This window comes from Pseudochaenichthys georgianus, chromosome 10 (assembly GCF_902827115.2).
Source record: "Pseudochaenichthys georgianus chromosome 10, fPseGeo1.2, whole genome shotgun sequence".
Lineage (NCBI taxonomy): Eukaryota > Metazoa > Chordata > Actinopteri > Perciformes > Channichthyidae > Pseudochaenichthys > Pseudochaenichthys georgianus.
The window spans coordinates 20614547-20632693 of NC_047512.1; the positions used below are offsets into that span (position 1 = coordinate 20614547).

The window sequence follows — 18147 nt, forward strand, 5'->3', positions numbered from 1 at the left end:
ATCATCATCAGCCATTTCATCTGTGATGATGTGTCCCAGATACTTCGTGTTACAGCAAACAGACAGCACCTGTCCTGACAGATAGAATGTTGGAAAACAAAGGTTCTTATCCCCTGTTGCTCTACAGATCTCTACAGATATTTAATATGCAAGTTACATTTATTAAATAAAGTGAAACATTGAGCATACCATAATCCACAAAATCAATCTGGGAGATAATTGTTGCAGTATAGGATAAAACAAAACGTTTTTATTTCACTTTGTGATAGCAACAGAGCACACTTTTGATAAAGACCACTTGGGTATCAAAAGTGTGATCTTCAGGAAGGTAAACAAACAGCAGAAAAGCTGCGCCTCAGCTGTTTCCTTCTTTCCTTCTGCATATATAATGTGCATCCTTTTGGGGAGGTTGTGTTCAGGATCAGTGAGGGAAAGGAGAGGGCGCCCCTGGTAAGTGGGTACTTGTCTGAGGGTTGGGAGGGTCTCTGGTCCAGTAGCCCTGTGATAGAGCATGACACTTGCACCAGAAGCCATAAACACTCAAAACATTAATTAAAAGATGGAGAGGGGCTGAGGGAGGCCGGAGAGTAAAAGCAAGGGGAAGTCAGGAGGGAAACTAAACGGATCATATTCATGTGGGTAACAACAGAGACCCACATGCATTCACAAAGGATGTAAGAAGACATACTTCATGAATCCCCAACAGGGAAATGTCTTATACATGCACAAACAGAACCACATGCAGGATAGGACAGGTGCATGGCAGAGTGAAGAGGCGGCCAGTTAGCTGGCGCCCAGAGCAGTTGGGGGATTGGTGCCTTGCTCAAGAGCACCTCGGCAGGGCCCAGGAGGTGAACTGGCACCTCTCCAGCTACCAGTCCACACCATATTTTCTTGGTCCAATCGGTAGCCTATGTGAACCTCTACCCAAAATAATTAACACACACACACAACATGGTACATGTTAGTAGGCCTTAATATAGATTGAATGACTCTATAATTATAATACAAGTAATAATAATCATAATAATAATAATGTATTCAGATAATTACACATTTTGTGTGATGAGGTCATGAACCAGAGTTTTTTTGGGCCGTCATGCAGTTCTTAATAGATGAGTTTTCAGTTTGCAACGTAAGATGTGCAGAGCTTCTGCTTTCCTGCGGTCTGTGGGGGGCTTTAGCATCCTCTGTTGTAGCAGGACAGCAAGTATTGAGACTTGTCTTCATTATACCAGGAATCCCGCCCGGGTAACTCTTTCATGGAGCTGTAATGATGTCAGTACGGCTGGAGCCACAGCTATGTGCAGGCAGAACTGTCAGCTAAATCCTCTCAGGTGTAGCTGCAACGCACAGGCTCCTCCCAGCAGCTCTGACCCACTGTCAGAAGAACAGACTCCTCTGCCGCTAAAGCCGTAGTCGCTCGCTTCCCCCTGTCATTTAGGGGTTAAAAGTTAAATAAACTTGTAGCAGTCATGGAAACTAATTTAGAAAACAAGTCGGGCCAATTCATCCGTAATACCATCTCGTCACCCGTGTTGTAGTCGCCGAAACAACTGGTGGAAGTGGGAAGAGCGGAGTTTTTTTTCTTTCCACGGGGCTTTACCTACTGTTGTCAGAAGAGCTAGCGTAGCTGAAGCTAACAGTTAGCTCACTTATTACCGCATACTTTCGAGACTCAAAGTTCACTTTGTTTAACGTATCGGTTCGTGTCACACGTGGATACTATAAGTCGTTTTTTGTATTTTATTAACGCAACAGGAAGTGTTCGTACTTTTCCTTCCGAGGGCTTGGGTTGTGCTTTGAATTTCCCTCCTTCAGTGATACAGACAGGCGGTTTAGCGAGGGGCTCGTTTGGTGTAGTTGGCTCTCTACCAAATCATTAGCAGCATTGTGCTAATTGTGGCTAAGTTAGCCAGGCACTAGTTTAGGCCCAAGGGAATCAACAGTTGGCTTTTTAACAAAGTTTTGAAACACCTTCTGAGGATACGTTTGCTATTTTTTTTACGATTGAGTTCGGGGAGATTACCGCCACAAGGGTTTATTCTGTCTCCCAACTCAAGGAAACGGATTAAATTATCAGTATGGATCCAAACACGGGGAACTCTGCTTCAGCGGCCGGTCCCAAGAAGGACAAGAAATCAAAGAAGAGCTACGAGGATGGAGATGGGAAAAAGAAATTTGTGAGTATCAGGTTCAACTTGTTGCACTTTTAATGATTTGTACATGGGTTCAAAAGTTGTGCCTCTTACTCCATAGAGGGTTACATATTCTTCCTCTCATGTTTCAAAGTGAAGCTACAAAGCAACTAACTGCCACTATACCTGTAATTACCTTCAAACCAAGAGCTGTGCACCAGCTGTCAATAGAGCTCAACATGTTACCCTGTAGGAATCATGATTCAGGTCAACAAGTAAATGACAACATATGAGGAAGTAGAAGCTTGCTCTCCAACTATGAAAACAGAGACTGTGCAATAAACTGTAAGTCAATTCTGTCAAATTGCAACACGTCAAGAACTAACTCAAGTGTACTTTTTGTTAACATTGGAAACACTAAATGAAGACCCAGCATTGTACTGTTGTGTTTTGTAAAGAAACAGGACTTCATGTATTGTAAACACTATACAAATTGAAACTATTTAATGGAATTGTTTCAAACAAATGACCTTACTGTTTATGGTAAGGTGTGGCAGAGGGACGTTGAATGTTCCCATGCTGACCTAATCATTGGGATGACATCAGATATGGTGTCTACCTGTCTGTGACTCAGTGTGGTGTCTCTGTGAGAGCAGAGCAGTAAGAGTCACCTGTACTTATGTCTTTCTTCAGCCAGCGCAAACTGTTGCGTAACTTAACCCCCTGGCAATGTCTAGCAACAAGTGAAAACTGATATTGTGAACGGTAACCAAAGATGATGCACAAAAGTCACATCTGGTCACACACACACAACTCAAACAGTTTCTTACAAAATAACATTTATTTTTACATACAGAACCCTGCATGCTTGTTGTTGAGAACCTTCAATGTCGATAGTATGCTAATACAGGCCAACATGCTTATGGCTAGGAGATAGTTGTAGGAGTTTGTGTTTCTTGTTACAAGCATTGTTTTAATGAACATACACAGTCAATAAAGTAGGGAAAACTGCCTGTGTGGTAGTGTTAATAAATGCATGTTCTTGTGCTTCTTCAGTGTTTAAAAACAGTGACAAATATGGTTAAAAATAAATAAAGTATGTGTTAAATCGCATATTTTTACAGTACTTCAATTGCACATACAGGTTAAGTAGGGCTATAAGTAAACATGCGTCATGGACATTGATTGTGCAATGTCCTTAGAGCACTGAGTCTGGGTCATTCTGCCTGCTGGTGTGAGTGCATGTGTCCAGCAGCACTGCCCGACTTAAGAAGAGGTTTTTTTTTTCATAGTTCAGAAAGAGGTTATGGGGTGTAGACATGTGTGCTGTCATTAATCTACAGTGTGTCATCGGCTCTCAACTATCTTGACTTCATCACGCTCCGCTTTCACCTCTCCTCAGACATACCAGTGATATCTTGATGAGATATATAAGACTGAAGGATGTGTGTATTGTTGCCAGCCAGCTTTCTTTTTAACCCAAAATCCTTGTGTGAATGTCTCTCCGTTATGCCACCAGGGACTGAATGAAGCGGTGTGGGTGGGTTATCCAGTTTTAGTCACTGTGTCTTTTTCGAGACACGGGCCCAGTTTTTGGATGACTGAAATAGGATTGAAGTCTTTTTTGTTGGAATAATGTCACTAACAAACTTCGCAATTAACCCAAATAGCTTACTATAGCCATTTTTAGCATGGAGAATGTATGTATTATTATAAAAAAACATACTATTCAAACCCCCAAAATATCATCAATAAGAAGCCAAGTCTCTCTCTATGCATTGCGTCACATTTTTCTCAACCGCAACATCACCCCTGTAGTGTACTCATCTTACAAAAACCTTCTGTATTGATTTAATGTTCGCTTGCTGTTTAAAAATGTGTGTAATCGTGAGCACATGGGTGTGTGTCAAACAACCTGTGTGTCTCAGTTCACACACAGGTTGTTTGACATACGTGACCTTCACAGGAATGCTTACCAGGATCCACTGTGCTGACAGGTACCTCTGTAACTGAGCATGATTCATGTAGTACGTTTGAAGCCATAAGCTGGTCCTTTAGCTGTGTTCTGTGAAGCGCTATAGTGTTCTTCAGAGAGAAAGCATCATCATCAGCGTCCATAAAGACTGTTGACACAAACAGGCTGGATCAACCCAGCAGGCAGGGGCAGTGTGGATTAGCCACGGTTCACTGTCTTGGACAGTTGTGTGGGATACAAGGTGACTGGTAGATCACAGATTTGAGCTCTGGGGAATCTCTTTGAGTTTGGCAGGTACTCTTTTATTAGGAGGAGGGTTTGCTGAAGTCTGTCATGTAGAAGTTCTTCTGGGGCTTCTGGGACATTTCTCTCAGACCTTCATTGGCTGTTTACCACTTATTGGCGTTTCATAATAATTGAATGCATTTCTTTCTATAATACCATAGGTTAGCTTTTGAGCCTGTGTTGCATAGTATTCCCTTCAGGCTCTAACAGCTGTGTCAGAGGATGGACTGCAGAAATGGCCCTCCAAGTGATCAAAAGAAAAATGTATCTGATTCTAAGCAGCACATATTTTTCTCTTTTTAGTTGAGCATTCATAGAGTTTAAGTATATACTTACTTGCTCATGCTTGCAGCTAGGCCTGTCACGATAATTAATTTTATTGGACGATACATTTTCCCGTAAATTATTGCGATAAACGATACATTTTAGACCACTGACATAATGATAATATATAATAATAATTCAAGTACATCCTTTCAAACAGAACTTTTTTTATTGAACATTCAACATTGCAAATGAAATGTGAAATAATATTCAAATATATTAATTATATATAATAATTGAAATAAACAAATACATTAAATTATAAAAAATGAATTAAATCACACAAAACCTCTCTTTATGCAAATGTTTGTTTATTATCATTGGAACAATGACAAATAGTACAACAACCTGGAACCTCTCTCTCTTACACTCTCTCCCAACCCTGTCTACTTCTTTGCACTGAGCCAGTTGCTCAAACAGACAAGCCTGTTTACAGTTGTCGGCGAAATGCCGCTCCTCTGTCTTCATAACAGTCAAAGCATGAGACTGAAGTTCCCCCCTAGGGTCAAAATAATGCGCTGTGATGTGCAGTCGACACGTTGGATGCAATCCGAATTATCTCACACAGTCCCTCGTCCTCCACAATGTTAATTGTCCTGCAAGCTGTAGCCACCCATTTAGCTATCGCTGTTGAAAGCTTGCTGCTCGTAGACGCCAAACTTTCAAGCGTGGTCTGCCGCAAGCGAGCGGCAGGAGCGGGGCTGTCGGCATCAGCTGTGTGCTGTTTAAAACACATTTTTTTGTATCCATATCTCTCGCTAGAATCTCCCACCATCCAACTAACAACAACAACAACTTTTTTTTGCGTTATTAACGCGTTAACTTGACAGCCCTAATATATATATATATATATAATGATATATGCAAGGAACACCAACGTTGAATGTTTGCATTGTCGGGCAAATGCATCTTTGATTGCAAACTGTAGGGAAGGTGGGGGCTCTCGAGCTGCCGTGTTTGCTCCCAGCTGCGAAAACGGAATGGGGTGGTTGTGTTTCAGGTGCAGTTTAAGGTTGGTCGTAGGCTCTGGTCGTATTGCTAGCTTTTGTTGCTACCTTTTTAAAACAAATGCGACACACCGCCCGGCTCATTCAAGTCCGTAGGTTCGCCTCGTTGATTTGGCTTAAATCCCAAATATTCCCACACCATCTAACTTCAAATTCCCCTCGAGTAAGTCACACGTTGTCTCCTGCTCTATATTATTAATTTGGCTGCACGCAGAGTGTCCTGACCTGGCTGTGTGTGAGCCCCGCCCCTCACAGCGCGCCGGGCCTGCAGACACAGCGCGCCTGGCTAAAATACTGGTCACATCCTTATGTAAACAAACACGCATGTAAACGGCAATTTATCGAGGTCAGAAAAGTTATCAAGTTCATTTTTATTTATCGTACGATAAGTCAATTAATTGCTTATCGCGACAGGCCTACTTGCAGCGTCAATGTACCTGTTGGATTACTTCTGTTATCAAATCAAATGGACTGATTTCATCTGAGTGTGCATGTGGACTCACAATAAGAACATAGTTGGAAATAAAACACATGGGTTCATAACAAATTATTTAGCAATTGGATTGTAGCTCTCTGAATTGAAATCAGATCATAGAAGAGATTTCAAGTTTTAGTTCTTTCCTGATGCATATTGTGACATATTTTCGTCTCATGATCATTTGGCCCATCCTGTAACTGAAGTTGTGTTGCAGCTTTAAAGGAATACCGCAATCAAATAATTTCACTCGCAACCTTTTTTACATTTGTATTTATGTGGCACTTGTTGCTCGTTGTCAGACTAACATTTATCCATCTTTGTATTTTGCAAAGGTGCATACATCGTCATTTGGCACGGGTTAAGGAAGGTTAACATGTTGGTGTTGATCATGACTAATTGCAAGGATAAGTGCACCTTCATTCAAGCAGGAAATCTGGTGCCTGTGCATGTGACTTTGTGCAGCAGTGCACCGACTTCCTGGGGGAACCACCTCAGCAGAAGCCTAATGTCAAACACGCCCTTGAATGAAGCCAGGTCACACGTCTTTAATCACAGTCTGACTCATGTCGTCTGAGGCAAGTGGAGTAGTTACAATGTGTCTTTTGCCTTCTTTCGTTTTATTTATGTCTGTTCTAGTCCCCATCACTCTCTCTCTCACACACGCACACACACACGCACGCACGCACGCACGCACGCACGCACACACCCCCCTAGTAACACACAGACACAGTTCGTGTTCTCTACATCTCAGGGGAAGAAGAGCATACTGTGAGCTGAAGAATAGGTTGACAGAGTGCCAGCATGAAACTGGAGTGCTTTATGGACTGCTAGTGGCAGGGCCCCTTGGCTCGGAGTGAACGGGAGTATTTCAGAGCAAAGCTGAGCTGCAGTGAGCGACTGGGAGAGAAAGAGAGAGAGAGAGAGAGAGAGAGAGAAGGGGAGGCAGAAACAGGGAGAGAAGAGAGAGTGTGTAACAGTGAGAGAGAAAAAAGGGAGTGATAAAGAAGCTAGAAAACCCGAAATGGAGATAAGAAGATTAATGGAGGTAGAAAAATGCACAGGAGTGTGGGGGTGCAGTCAACGATAATAACAAGTTACAGGTGATGGCTTTGGGGAGCTAAAATGACTGATTTTATTCTCAATAATTGTCAATAGTTTATACGTTCACGCATGTTGCTCCTGTGCACACTCCCCAAGTCAGGGATTTAGTTGCAGGTGTTATAGTTGTGGAAGATAGGTGACATAACTGATGAGATGAAGACAAAAGTACAACAGAAATAAAAGTTTGAATTCACAGAGAGCAGGTTTGCTCTTGTGGATCTTATACATGTTTAACTTAATGAGACCTGTGATAGATGAACATGTAGAGAATGGATTTCTAATAACAAGTTGAAATGAAGACACTTGTTGGAATAATTATGGCTGCAAATAAATATTATATATTTTTATCTGCAGAAGAATCTTTTGGTCTGTAAAATGTCAGAATATAACGTTCAAATATCTATCCCAGTTCTTCAACATCCTCGGATAGACTAATCATTGTCAACGCAATAGTTAAAATAGGTGCATTTACTGCAGCTCTACAATAATCTGCCATGGACGAGCGTAATAATGAATAACATGTACTAGGGATTATGGCAAAAATCCTAATCACGATTATTTGGGTCAATAATTGATATCACGATTATTTTGACGATTATTCATTGACCATTTATTGAACTTTAAAACAAATAATATTTTACCAATAAACAAGATCAACAAATATGTTGGAGCGCACTTCCAAAACCATACTAAACATATATTATTAATATGATAAATAAAAATAAATTAGACCAAAATAAATTAAATCAAATATGTTGCAGTGCACTGTCACAACCTACTGAAAACTCCTTAACATATAGCCAACATTTTGGTAAAACATATTCATTATTCCACTCAGTTAAACGTTGAAGGCTGGCCAACCGTCATGGTCCAGAAGTAACAGGAAATAAATGTTGAACTAGAATTTAAGACCAAATAAAAATGTTTAGGCCACCATGGCAAATGCTGGTAGGGCTGCTCATTTCATCTCTTACAGATTTTTTGCAAGAAACACCAGCCTGTTGACATGGTCTGGTTTTCAGAGATGAGCGCAGGCAGGTGACAAGCCACCTGTACTGAAGACCCTCAGCCACGCCCCGACACATGGGGTCACGCCGGCCAATCACAAAGCTTTGATGCGTTCAAGTGCATTATTCTGGCACAGGAAGATTATGTTACAGGACATTAGCGATAAAACAAAATATTGTTGTTCTATTTTTAGACACATCTCGCGATCGACTGGTTGGGCACCCCTGGGCTAGACCATAGGTCCGTTGTGGTCGCAAAGTAGTCAGCTGAAGCCACATCTCTCTCAACTTCCCCACGGCATGTGTCATATAGTGCAGGCAGCGCAGACCTGCTGAAATAATACCGAGACGGCATCGCGTAACGCTTGTCCAACGTGTTGACAAGTTGCTTGAAGCCCTGGTTGCTAACAGTGCTAACTGGGCACATATCTTTAGCGATGTGAAATGTAATGACAATAGTACTTGCAAATAGTAGAAATAGTTTTACCCTTCTTTTTAACGAGTTGCTGCTCTTGTTCTGACATCTTCGCTCGCGCTGAACACTCACAACACATGTCACTCCCACGTGGCCGAGTGGGCTTTTAGGGAGGGGCGAAAGCGCACCCAGCAAAATAATCGTATTTTGTCAATTATGCTGTTTTCATAATTGTCGCAAGCCATAATCGTAATCGCGATTAAAATACGATTAATTGCACAGCCCTAACATGTACACAGAAGTGCTCTCTGTTCGCTGTGCTCCTACTGTGCTTTACAGAAAGAGACGAGCAGCTGTTGGGTTTGCTCTGAAGCCTGTTGTGACTGGATGGTAGAGCTCAGTTGTGTAATGAAAGTGCTGTAACACACAGAGGAATGCAGAGTCACCACGCCGCTGAAATATCATACTTAGAGAGGAATCTCATCTTCACCTGGGTTGTTTTTTTTGTTTCTGAAGTTTTTTATTCCTCATCCCTTTCACTTTGTGAGCCTGTATCAATCAGACAACATCAATTGTCTGAGAGCTGGTTAGTTATGAAATATCGTTTTGTATCTATGTAATGGTGGCGGTCCTAGCTTTCTGCTTCAGGCACCAAAGTCTCCAAACTTTCAGCAGCTACCTCTCCACCACCGCAGACGTGGAATTTCCTCGTAACATTGCTGTAATATAATTCCCACTTAAATGGACCTAATAACTCAGACTGCTGAATTGTCACATTAACCTTGCTGAATGTTGTAATACATTTGATCAGGACTGGCACTTTAATGTGTTATGGCAACTGTGAATAAGAGCTTTACTGAGACGATGAAGATCCCCTCTCTTTAGGAAATGTCCAGTATTTCATTCTGCTAAAAGGAGACACTCCCGTGTGGTATTTCATCTATAAAGTGTTTTTTATAAGGAATTCCAGACAAACATTACAACACATCTAGGATACATCACAATGTGGACCTAAGTGCTGACATCATAAATTGATTTATTCTATTTGTTAATCAACAGAAAAAAATAGTAAGACATTCTCTGATGAATCCATAATAAAATAATCATAAGTTGCAGCTCGAGTAGGGATTGCATGATATAGGATTTGACCTTGCTTACTGATTTCAAATAAATAAAACATAATAATCTTTGTGAATTTCAATTATCGTGATTATTTTCACACGATTCACTTGAAGGAGAAGAAGTTAATTTTCTGTTTGTGTCACCATGAACAATTCACAGAAGGCAAGTGTTGCTGTCAAATTAGACCAGACCATAGCAACCGCATGCTGAGGAGGAAGTGTTTTTGTTGTTGCTACTACTAATGTCATACTGTCACCTACTAAGCTGATCAGATGCATCCTATTCTGAGACTGCTGTGCAAAGCTAAGTCGTACAGTAGCACGGCCTGACATTGAGCAGACAGGAAGTATGAATAATGGTTGACGAGACGGAAAGAAAAGCTAGGCCGGTTGACAGCTAACTTCTACTGATGAAGAACTGTCGGTGTCATAACTCTCCATTGTCCTTGTCAGAAAGTGCAGCTGACACCCTTTGTGTTACTTGTGTGTTGTTTGTGCATGAAATCAGGTCTTGCAGCCTGTGTTTGCGTAGTGTTTCATATTGTACCATGCATGTGTTGTGCAGTGTTACTGAGAGGCTGTAGAGGAAGCTGCATTCTGTTTCTCTGCATGTCATTCTTTGTCATGCTTATTTCCCTCTATCCTGAAAACAACTTTCACCAAATGCCTGTGACGTTTGCATTTGTTGCCCCGAGCTATTTTGCCATAGTCAGTTTCACTTGCTCAAATATTTGTTGAAGGATCTCATAGGTTTAAAGTCTAAGCAGGTACAAGGAATAAACAGGCTAGTCCAGACAATGGCGTATGATTTGTTTTGTTGTCTCGTGTCTTTTATTCCAAATAAACGGCCACCTCTGCATCTCCTGCACTTTCTGTCAGCGTTAGAGACGCTCTTTCTAGTGTTCTAGTGTAAGTACACACACGCACACACGCACGCACACACGCGCGCGCGTACGTGTGTCAGCGTTTCCACCCTGTTATTATTGCTTAAATACAGCGGGCTGTGACAGGAAGTTGTGCAAAAATAACGCTCATCCTTCCGTACTGGTCCACATTATTTCTTACCCTTATCTCTTTCCTTCCCTGCTTTCCATCCATTGTACAAGGAGGTACCAGTGGTCTACTAAATATGTTTGCACACGGCCCACTCCCACATCTTTAGAGGCCTGGATGATGTTAAAACACAGAGCAGGTTTCATCACAGGAGCTTTAAAACATTCCAGGCTGCTGTGTGAAGGTATTATTTATTGAGTTACTGGACATTGTTTGGAGAAGTGGCGGAAATATCATCACCTTTTCAAACCTTAGATACAATAGAAACCATGGTAGTGGTCTATGTTTTGGGCTGTGTTACCCCTCTCCTAGTGTTGTGAGCTCTGTGTTTGGTTATCAATGAATATTGTGTTGGTCAACACAATGGGGAAACATTTGCGATTGTGCTTCACAGGTTTACACATGACAGAGAAGGAAATCCCACAACTAATAAACTGGACATATAAATGCTTGTAATGTTTAATTCAAAAAGTGATAGACTACGGCTCCTAAGTAGATGAACAGTAAGATTTCATACCACATCACCGAAGCGCTGTACAATACTTTTGTCATGCAATACTTGCTTTAATTATCCTGATACCGTTACTTTTTTCTCCATTAATTAAAAAAAACATTTGTTGACAATGTCAATGCAAGGCAGAGGATGGTGTGAAATACAATCACCTGTTTCCTGTCTGCCGCGGAATTGCCAACAAATAATATTATAGAAAGTTACATACTGCTTAGTCAACACACCAGAAGCCACATGATGAAGCCTTCGACAGAACGTGTGTTGTGCATTCAAACTGCACCATCTGTGACTAACTTCTGTACTTTGGTGCTTCTTAAAGACAGACTTGCTGAAGAAGCATATGGCAGGCTTTTGAGTATTGCTTTTTATTATTCTTATTCTTCCAGAGTAAGTCAGGGTGTTGTGCTTATTTCATGTAAAGAAAACTGTGTGTGTGTGTGTCAACTTTTGTGTTTATACTGTAAAATAAGGCTGATTGAGCTGGGTTAGGCTAAGATATGTCGCTTCATAAGCCGCTGGTCCTTCAGAAGTGCTTGTTGGATGGTAGAATAGCTTTGAAATCCCCTCCCCCATTGCCTGTTACCTTATGATAATTATGATTGTTAATTAATTTACGTAACAATTTCACCAGGAGACTATGCTCCAATTCAAACACTGAGTAAGTGCATTGAACAAATCAATGACTGGATGTGTCAGAACTTTCTCCAATTAAACAAAGATAAAACTGAGGTAATGGTTTAAAAGTTAGCGCTGAGCTTCAGCCTGCAATGTTCAAAACAACAGATAAATCTAGGTGTAGTCATGGACTCTGACCTGAGTTTCAACAGTCACATTAAAACAGTTACTAAATCAGCCTACTATCACCTAAAGAACATATCTAGGATTAAAAGACTAATGTCACAGCAGGATTTGGAAAAACTTGTCCATGCCTTTATCTTCAGTAGACTCGACTACTGCAATGGTGTCTTCACAGGTCTCACTAAAAAATCTATGAAGCTGCAGCTGATTCAGAACGCCGCTGCTCGAGTCCTCACTAACACTAAGAAAGTGGATCACATCACTCCTGTTCTGAAGTCTTTACACTGGCTTCCTGTGTGTCAAATAATAGATTTCAAAATACTGCTGCTGGTTTATAAAGCACTGAATTGTTTAGGCCCAAAATACATTTCTGACCTCCTGCTAAATGATGAACCATCCAGATCTCTCAGGTCTTCAGGGACTGGTCAGCTTTCTGTCCCCAGAGTCAGAACTAAATATGGAGAAGCAGCGTTCAGTTATTATGCTCCAAACATCTGGAACAAACTCCCAGAAACCTGCAGGTCCGCTGCAACTCTGACTACTTTTAAATCCAGGCTGAAGACTTTTCTTTTTGCCGCTGCTTTTAATTGAACTATTCATATCTTAAACTGCACTGTAACTTTTATCCATGTATTTTTCCTTTTAATGTTTATTTTATTAGCTTTTCTTTTTTAATGCTTAATGTCTTTCATTTTTTGTAAAGCACTTTGAATTGCCTTGCGTTGAAAAGTGCTATATAAATAAACTTGCCTTGCCTTATGATACTGCCAACTGTATTAAAAAAACAAATGTAGGCAGATGTAAGCCGTCAGCTATGTAGATGAGAAGCTTAGATTATTATTTTATCAGCAATGATACATATTTTTGAAATAAAATCAGAAATGTAAAATGTATTTATTTATCGTCACCTCATTTAAGTTCATTAACTTACATGAATGTATTATATGACAAAATAGGTATTTGTTGAAATATTTTCTGTACAAGTATGGTTGTATTTTGGGCAGTGTTGTCGTGATGGGATGTTCCCAGTATAAATACTCTCTGTTTCACTTGTAAGCAGAGAGGTGGATGGACAGACCTGTAGACTGATTCTCACAGATATGAATGCTCCTACCTTTGTTGTGTATGGGGTGGGTTTAGTTAGGATTACAGTGTCAGTCCTCCTCTGTGACTCCCCAGTCCTCACTGACAGATTAGAGCTAATCTCAGACTGCTCTGTACACCACGACTGTCGACAGCACGGGCCTATGTGGCGCTCCCACAGCAGTGTCTGCAGGACAGTCTATTCCTGTAGGAATGGAGCAAGACGTTAAGCCATTCGAGGCTGTCGAAGAGATGTAGCTGCTGGACACAAATCCACACCCTGTGGTGTCTTGGCGAGGACTGTAGGAAATTTAGCTTAACCTGAAATCTGTCATTACTTCACATTATAATCACTTTGTTAGCTGATGTATAGTTGAGGCTTTAATAGCCATCACCAGGTAATGAGTGAATGGCACTGTCACTATGGAAACATCTTAGATAAAGATTAGTGTTATTTCAGGTTCTCATTTCAACAGAACTCTCTGTGGCTTAGTCTGTACAGTAGGTTTCTATGGAGCTACTTTAAAGAAATAATAGCACTAAACTCCCTCACATTTATAGTCTACTGCCAAATTCGGCTCGGGGGATTTCTGTGGGTATCATAGGGAATGAGGATTGGATCATTTGAATTGGTCTATTACACCATATGTTTTACATATCAAAGGAGTTTGGCCTTACAGTAGCTGAAGGTGATACATATAGCAGGTATGGTTAGGTGGGCTGCGACATATCTGCACAGCAAAACATGTGTGTGTTGATTGATTGTGTTGCTTAAACAACTGTTTACATGTGTACGTTTAAATTGTATTGATAACAGCTCATGGTTAATGTCTACATTTAAAAGTTAGTTGAAGGTTAATTAGACTAACATGTGGTCATTGGTGTCCATTTTGAATCTTCAACGGTCCTGCTTGCATATTTGCCTGAACAAATCAAAGACAATGCACTGTTCAAATGATGCAACATATTTGTGTTGAAATGAAAAACTCCAAAATAGAATTCCGGTTGTGGAAATGACATTGGACTGTACATTGTCATGTGAGCTAATGTAATGAAGGTAACAATCGTATTGTTATTTCCCTATCCGCTGTTGTGTTTGTTTAGTTAACATCATCGGTTGCTATTTGGGTAGCGGCTTGTATCAAATAATAATTAACAGCATATCTTAATCAGCTATGTGCCAGCTTGTGATTCATGGCGTTCAGCTTCTGCATGAGTTCATTCTGCGGCGACACACTCACAGGTGAAGAGACACGCCAAAACCCACAAACACTGACGGAGAACCTTCATGCGCGCTCCCTCTTTAGCTTTGTGCTGTTTATTTTTTAGGCAGTTCTCATTACTTACGCCTGTCTAAGGGCATAGGTGTGTAATGAGCTGGTTGTTCTTGGGCCTCTGAGCCACCATAGGAACAATCCCTGCCTGTGTCTCTGTGGATTCAGAAGGCTGCAGTCATCCGTAGGAGCAGTCAATGATGCACGCATATCAGCCAAGTCTCTGTGCTGTAACAGTGCACCGAGTATGTTAGGGTACGAGGGAAGTGGTGAGAATGTGTGTGTGGGAGACACTTACCAGTTTGTGTGCTAATGTGGAGGTGAAAGTTTGAGATTTGTATACAGTATGTGAACTTGTGTTAGACCCCATTTACACACAAACAAAATGCAAATGAACCGAATATGATATCAAAAAAGTCTTCCGTTCACACGAGACCGCTAGGGAGCCCTGGAGACGCTGTAGTACATATGCCGGGCCTTTAAGTGGCGCTGTACTTTCGCCACAAAATACACCAAAAGCAGCAAAGACCCCAGAGTATGGTTGCCCTTCTGTTTATGCCCCGCGGTGGATTTAGCAACATGTAGTTCATGTAATTCTCCATGTCCACTTGTTGCTGATGGTTGTGGTAGAGGAGCTGTAGATTTTTGCACTAACATCTGTAGCATGGTCAGTAGCATGGTCAGTAGCTACTGACAGTAGCTACTGACCATGCTACAGCAGTGAGCAGCAGAGGTGGGGAGAGGCGGGGCTATGGCTTCATCGTTATCAAGAAATTATCGTAGAGGACGTACACACGGAGCCGTTCGGCCCCCCAGAGCGTTCCGGTTGCAGATCTATCCACCTTCGGACCCGTTATCGTTTGCAGGGTCCGTTTCCGCGTTTCCGTTACGGCCTCGTGTGAACGAACGGGCTATACGAACAGCACATCAGTGTGTGTGCGGGTCTTACTGCAAAGTGTGCTAATGGATGCTCCACTTGTGAGCAGACAATGTGTTAGGTTCAAATGTGCTGTGTGACAGCCTCTTCTCTTCTAAGAAAACAAGGGTTTATTTGAATGGTTCTTCAGACCTAACACCACCACCAGAGTTATCAAGAGTTACCTATCAGAGGTGCAAGTAAGCTAAGGTCTGTGAATTGAGTCATAAAACAAAACAGCTTACAGAGGTATAACTGGTCTGGATTGGTTACTGCGTCAGGCTAGGTGATGGTCTTGGTGGTAGGCATCGCTTGGTGAAATTTCTTCTCATGATTATCTTGGCAATTAAAATTGCTATGCGTGATATGATCTCAGGTATGCTTTTAACTCTTGATTGCACTAAGACACACTGGCATCACTTTGCCTTACAAATAACAAATATATCATCACTGACAGGACCCTACTTTTTTAGTTTACATAATTTGTAGTAAAAATCAAACAATCTTAAAGAGGTTATCACAAGATGCCCCAGCATACACAAATAAATAAGTCTGAGATAAATAAATAATAACACAATAACAAGTAGTGTTGCAACTATGGCACGACTATTTTTGACTTTACACTTGTTTGGATCTAAAAATAGCTGTCAGTCGATTAAAACATTTCATCGCGATTAATCACATGATGTCCATAGTTAATCGCGATTAATCGCACATGTTTTAATCTGTTCTAAATGTACCTTAGAGCAGGCCCGGACTGGCCATCAGGAGGACCGGGAGGTTTCCCGATGGCCTGGCCTGCAAAGTGGCCTGCTGCTCTGAGGATTTTTAAAAAAAATATGTTTATACGTATGTATTGTGACCTCAACGCTGCGCAAATGTGGGTCTGACTCTGCCTCACAGAGGGTGACTGGCTGTCTACATGATGTGGCCTGCCGACATGGCCACTTTCATACAGATCATACTAATGCCCTCGATTGGTCTCTGTGTGTCATTCAAGCTCGGGAGGGTGTGTGTGTGTATGTGTGGCGCGAGCAAGAGAGAGAAAGCGCGCGCACCGGTTACGTGTATTGTTGTTGTTGGCATCTGGTGCTAGCTAGCTGCGCTAACGGATATAAGGAGCTGTTTCAACAACAAGGTGGAGGAGAGTCCTCTGCTGTCAGACTGAGAGACTTATAACTACAGCTCAGGGGCCTCATTTATAACGCCGTGCGTAGGATTCACGTGGGAAGGTTGCTTACATAGTAGAAATCCAAAAAATAGGTACAGAAATGTTCCGACATTTTCCGATTCACCAAACATTGCGTACCGGCGAGGAAAGTGCGTACAGAACTTCCTACGCCGGTTTCCCTTTATAAATCACAATCGACTCGAAATGCCGAGCAGCTTTTGCGGCTTCACGTAACGCCCATATTTGCCTATAAATAGTCAAAGAAACGCCCATTCATTCATTCATTTTGACTGACTGCATGAAGAAGATCACAGGAAATGACGACAGAACAGCTAAAAAAGATATCTCACACCGTGTCAGATTTTGGTTATTTTGGGGAGGTGGAGATAAATCATATTGTTTGGTGGATGTAGTTTGAACCAGAGTAGCAGCATGGAGGTCGGATCGTCACCAAAATAAATAAATAAGTGGTCCGAAAAAGGTTCATGACAAAAAAAATAGGGATGTCCCGATCACCTTTTTTTGCTTCCGATCATTTGATTTTGACAATCTGCCGATACCGATTTTTTCCGATCTTTATGCAATGCATTAAGAGAAAAAAAAGGTAACCGATAACGGCTGGTCATCCAACGCGATGAATTCAGCTATCTTGGCTGTTATTTTTTTGGCCTTTTCACTGTTCTGGGGCAGTTTCTCTTTCCTTTTAAAGGTGTCGGTTGTTTCAGTGCCGTTACCTGAGTGGCCGCTGTGTACTCGTCGTGTTGTTGTTGGTGTTTGTTTCTCAGGTAGCGTATTAGATTGGTCGTGTTGAACGTAGAACGTAGCTCTGTTCTTTCCACCACACGGAACCTCCGCCTTTTTCCTTTTTCTCCCGATTCCGATCTTTTGAAAATCACGTGATCGGTTCCGATCCCTGATCACGTGATCGGATCGGGACATCTCTAAAAAAAAATACACATAGCCTTCCTCAGGCAGTGTGTTTGTACCGGGGACAGGAGACCCCCCCCCCTTGATGAGAAACTGTAAGAAATGATCGGGGAATCCCTCCGGAGTGGAGTCATGACGACTGGATCTGAATTATGTTTTTGTATTTGGTGGTTTGTGTCCCAGCTGTCGATCAGCTGTGCGCAGCGTCTCCACTGCATCCTGTGCATCTCAACCCCCCCCCCCCCCCCCCCCCCAGCAACCCTATATCCACCAGTTAAAGGAAATGCAACTAATGTGTTGCGTTATATTAGCTGTACAATTTACCACATATGGTGTTCTTAGTTTCCATACCTCCTGTGTTTTACGAGTGACTTATCAAGTCTTGGCAAACGGCATAAAACACGATTAAACATGATAGTATATAAAACGATGCTCGTATCCACAACCTATAGAAATGCAAAACGGCGTCAGTTTAGACGTAATTCTGTTCTCCTGCTTACCGCATCATTTATGAGAAAACATTTCATAACATTAACACAACATATTTGAGGTGGTTTTAAATA

General features: G+C 41.6%; 1 protein-coding gene across 1 annotated transcript in view; it reads left to right on the forward strand.

Moving 5' to 3' along the window:
* Positions 1-1270: 1270 nt before the first annotated feature.
* LOC117453322 (protein diaphanous homolog 1) overlaps positions 1271-18147 on the forward strand; it is a 52843-nt gene continuing 35966 nt past the window's right edge. Inside the window, exon 1 of the mRNA XM_034092133.2 lies at positions 1271-2183. Within this exon, the coding sequence (XP_033948024.2) occupies positions 2085-2183 (99 nt within the window). The 5' untranslated portion in view covers positions 1271-2084. The remainder of the gene's footprint in view (positions 2184-18147) is intronic.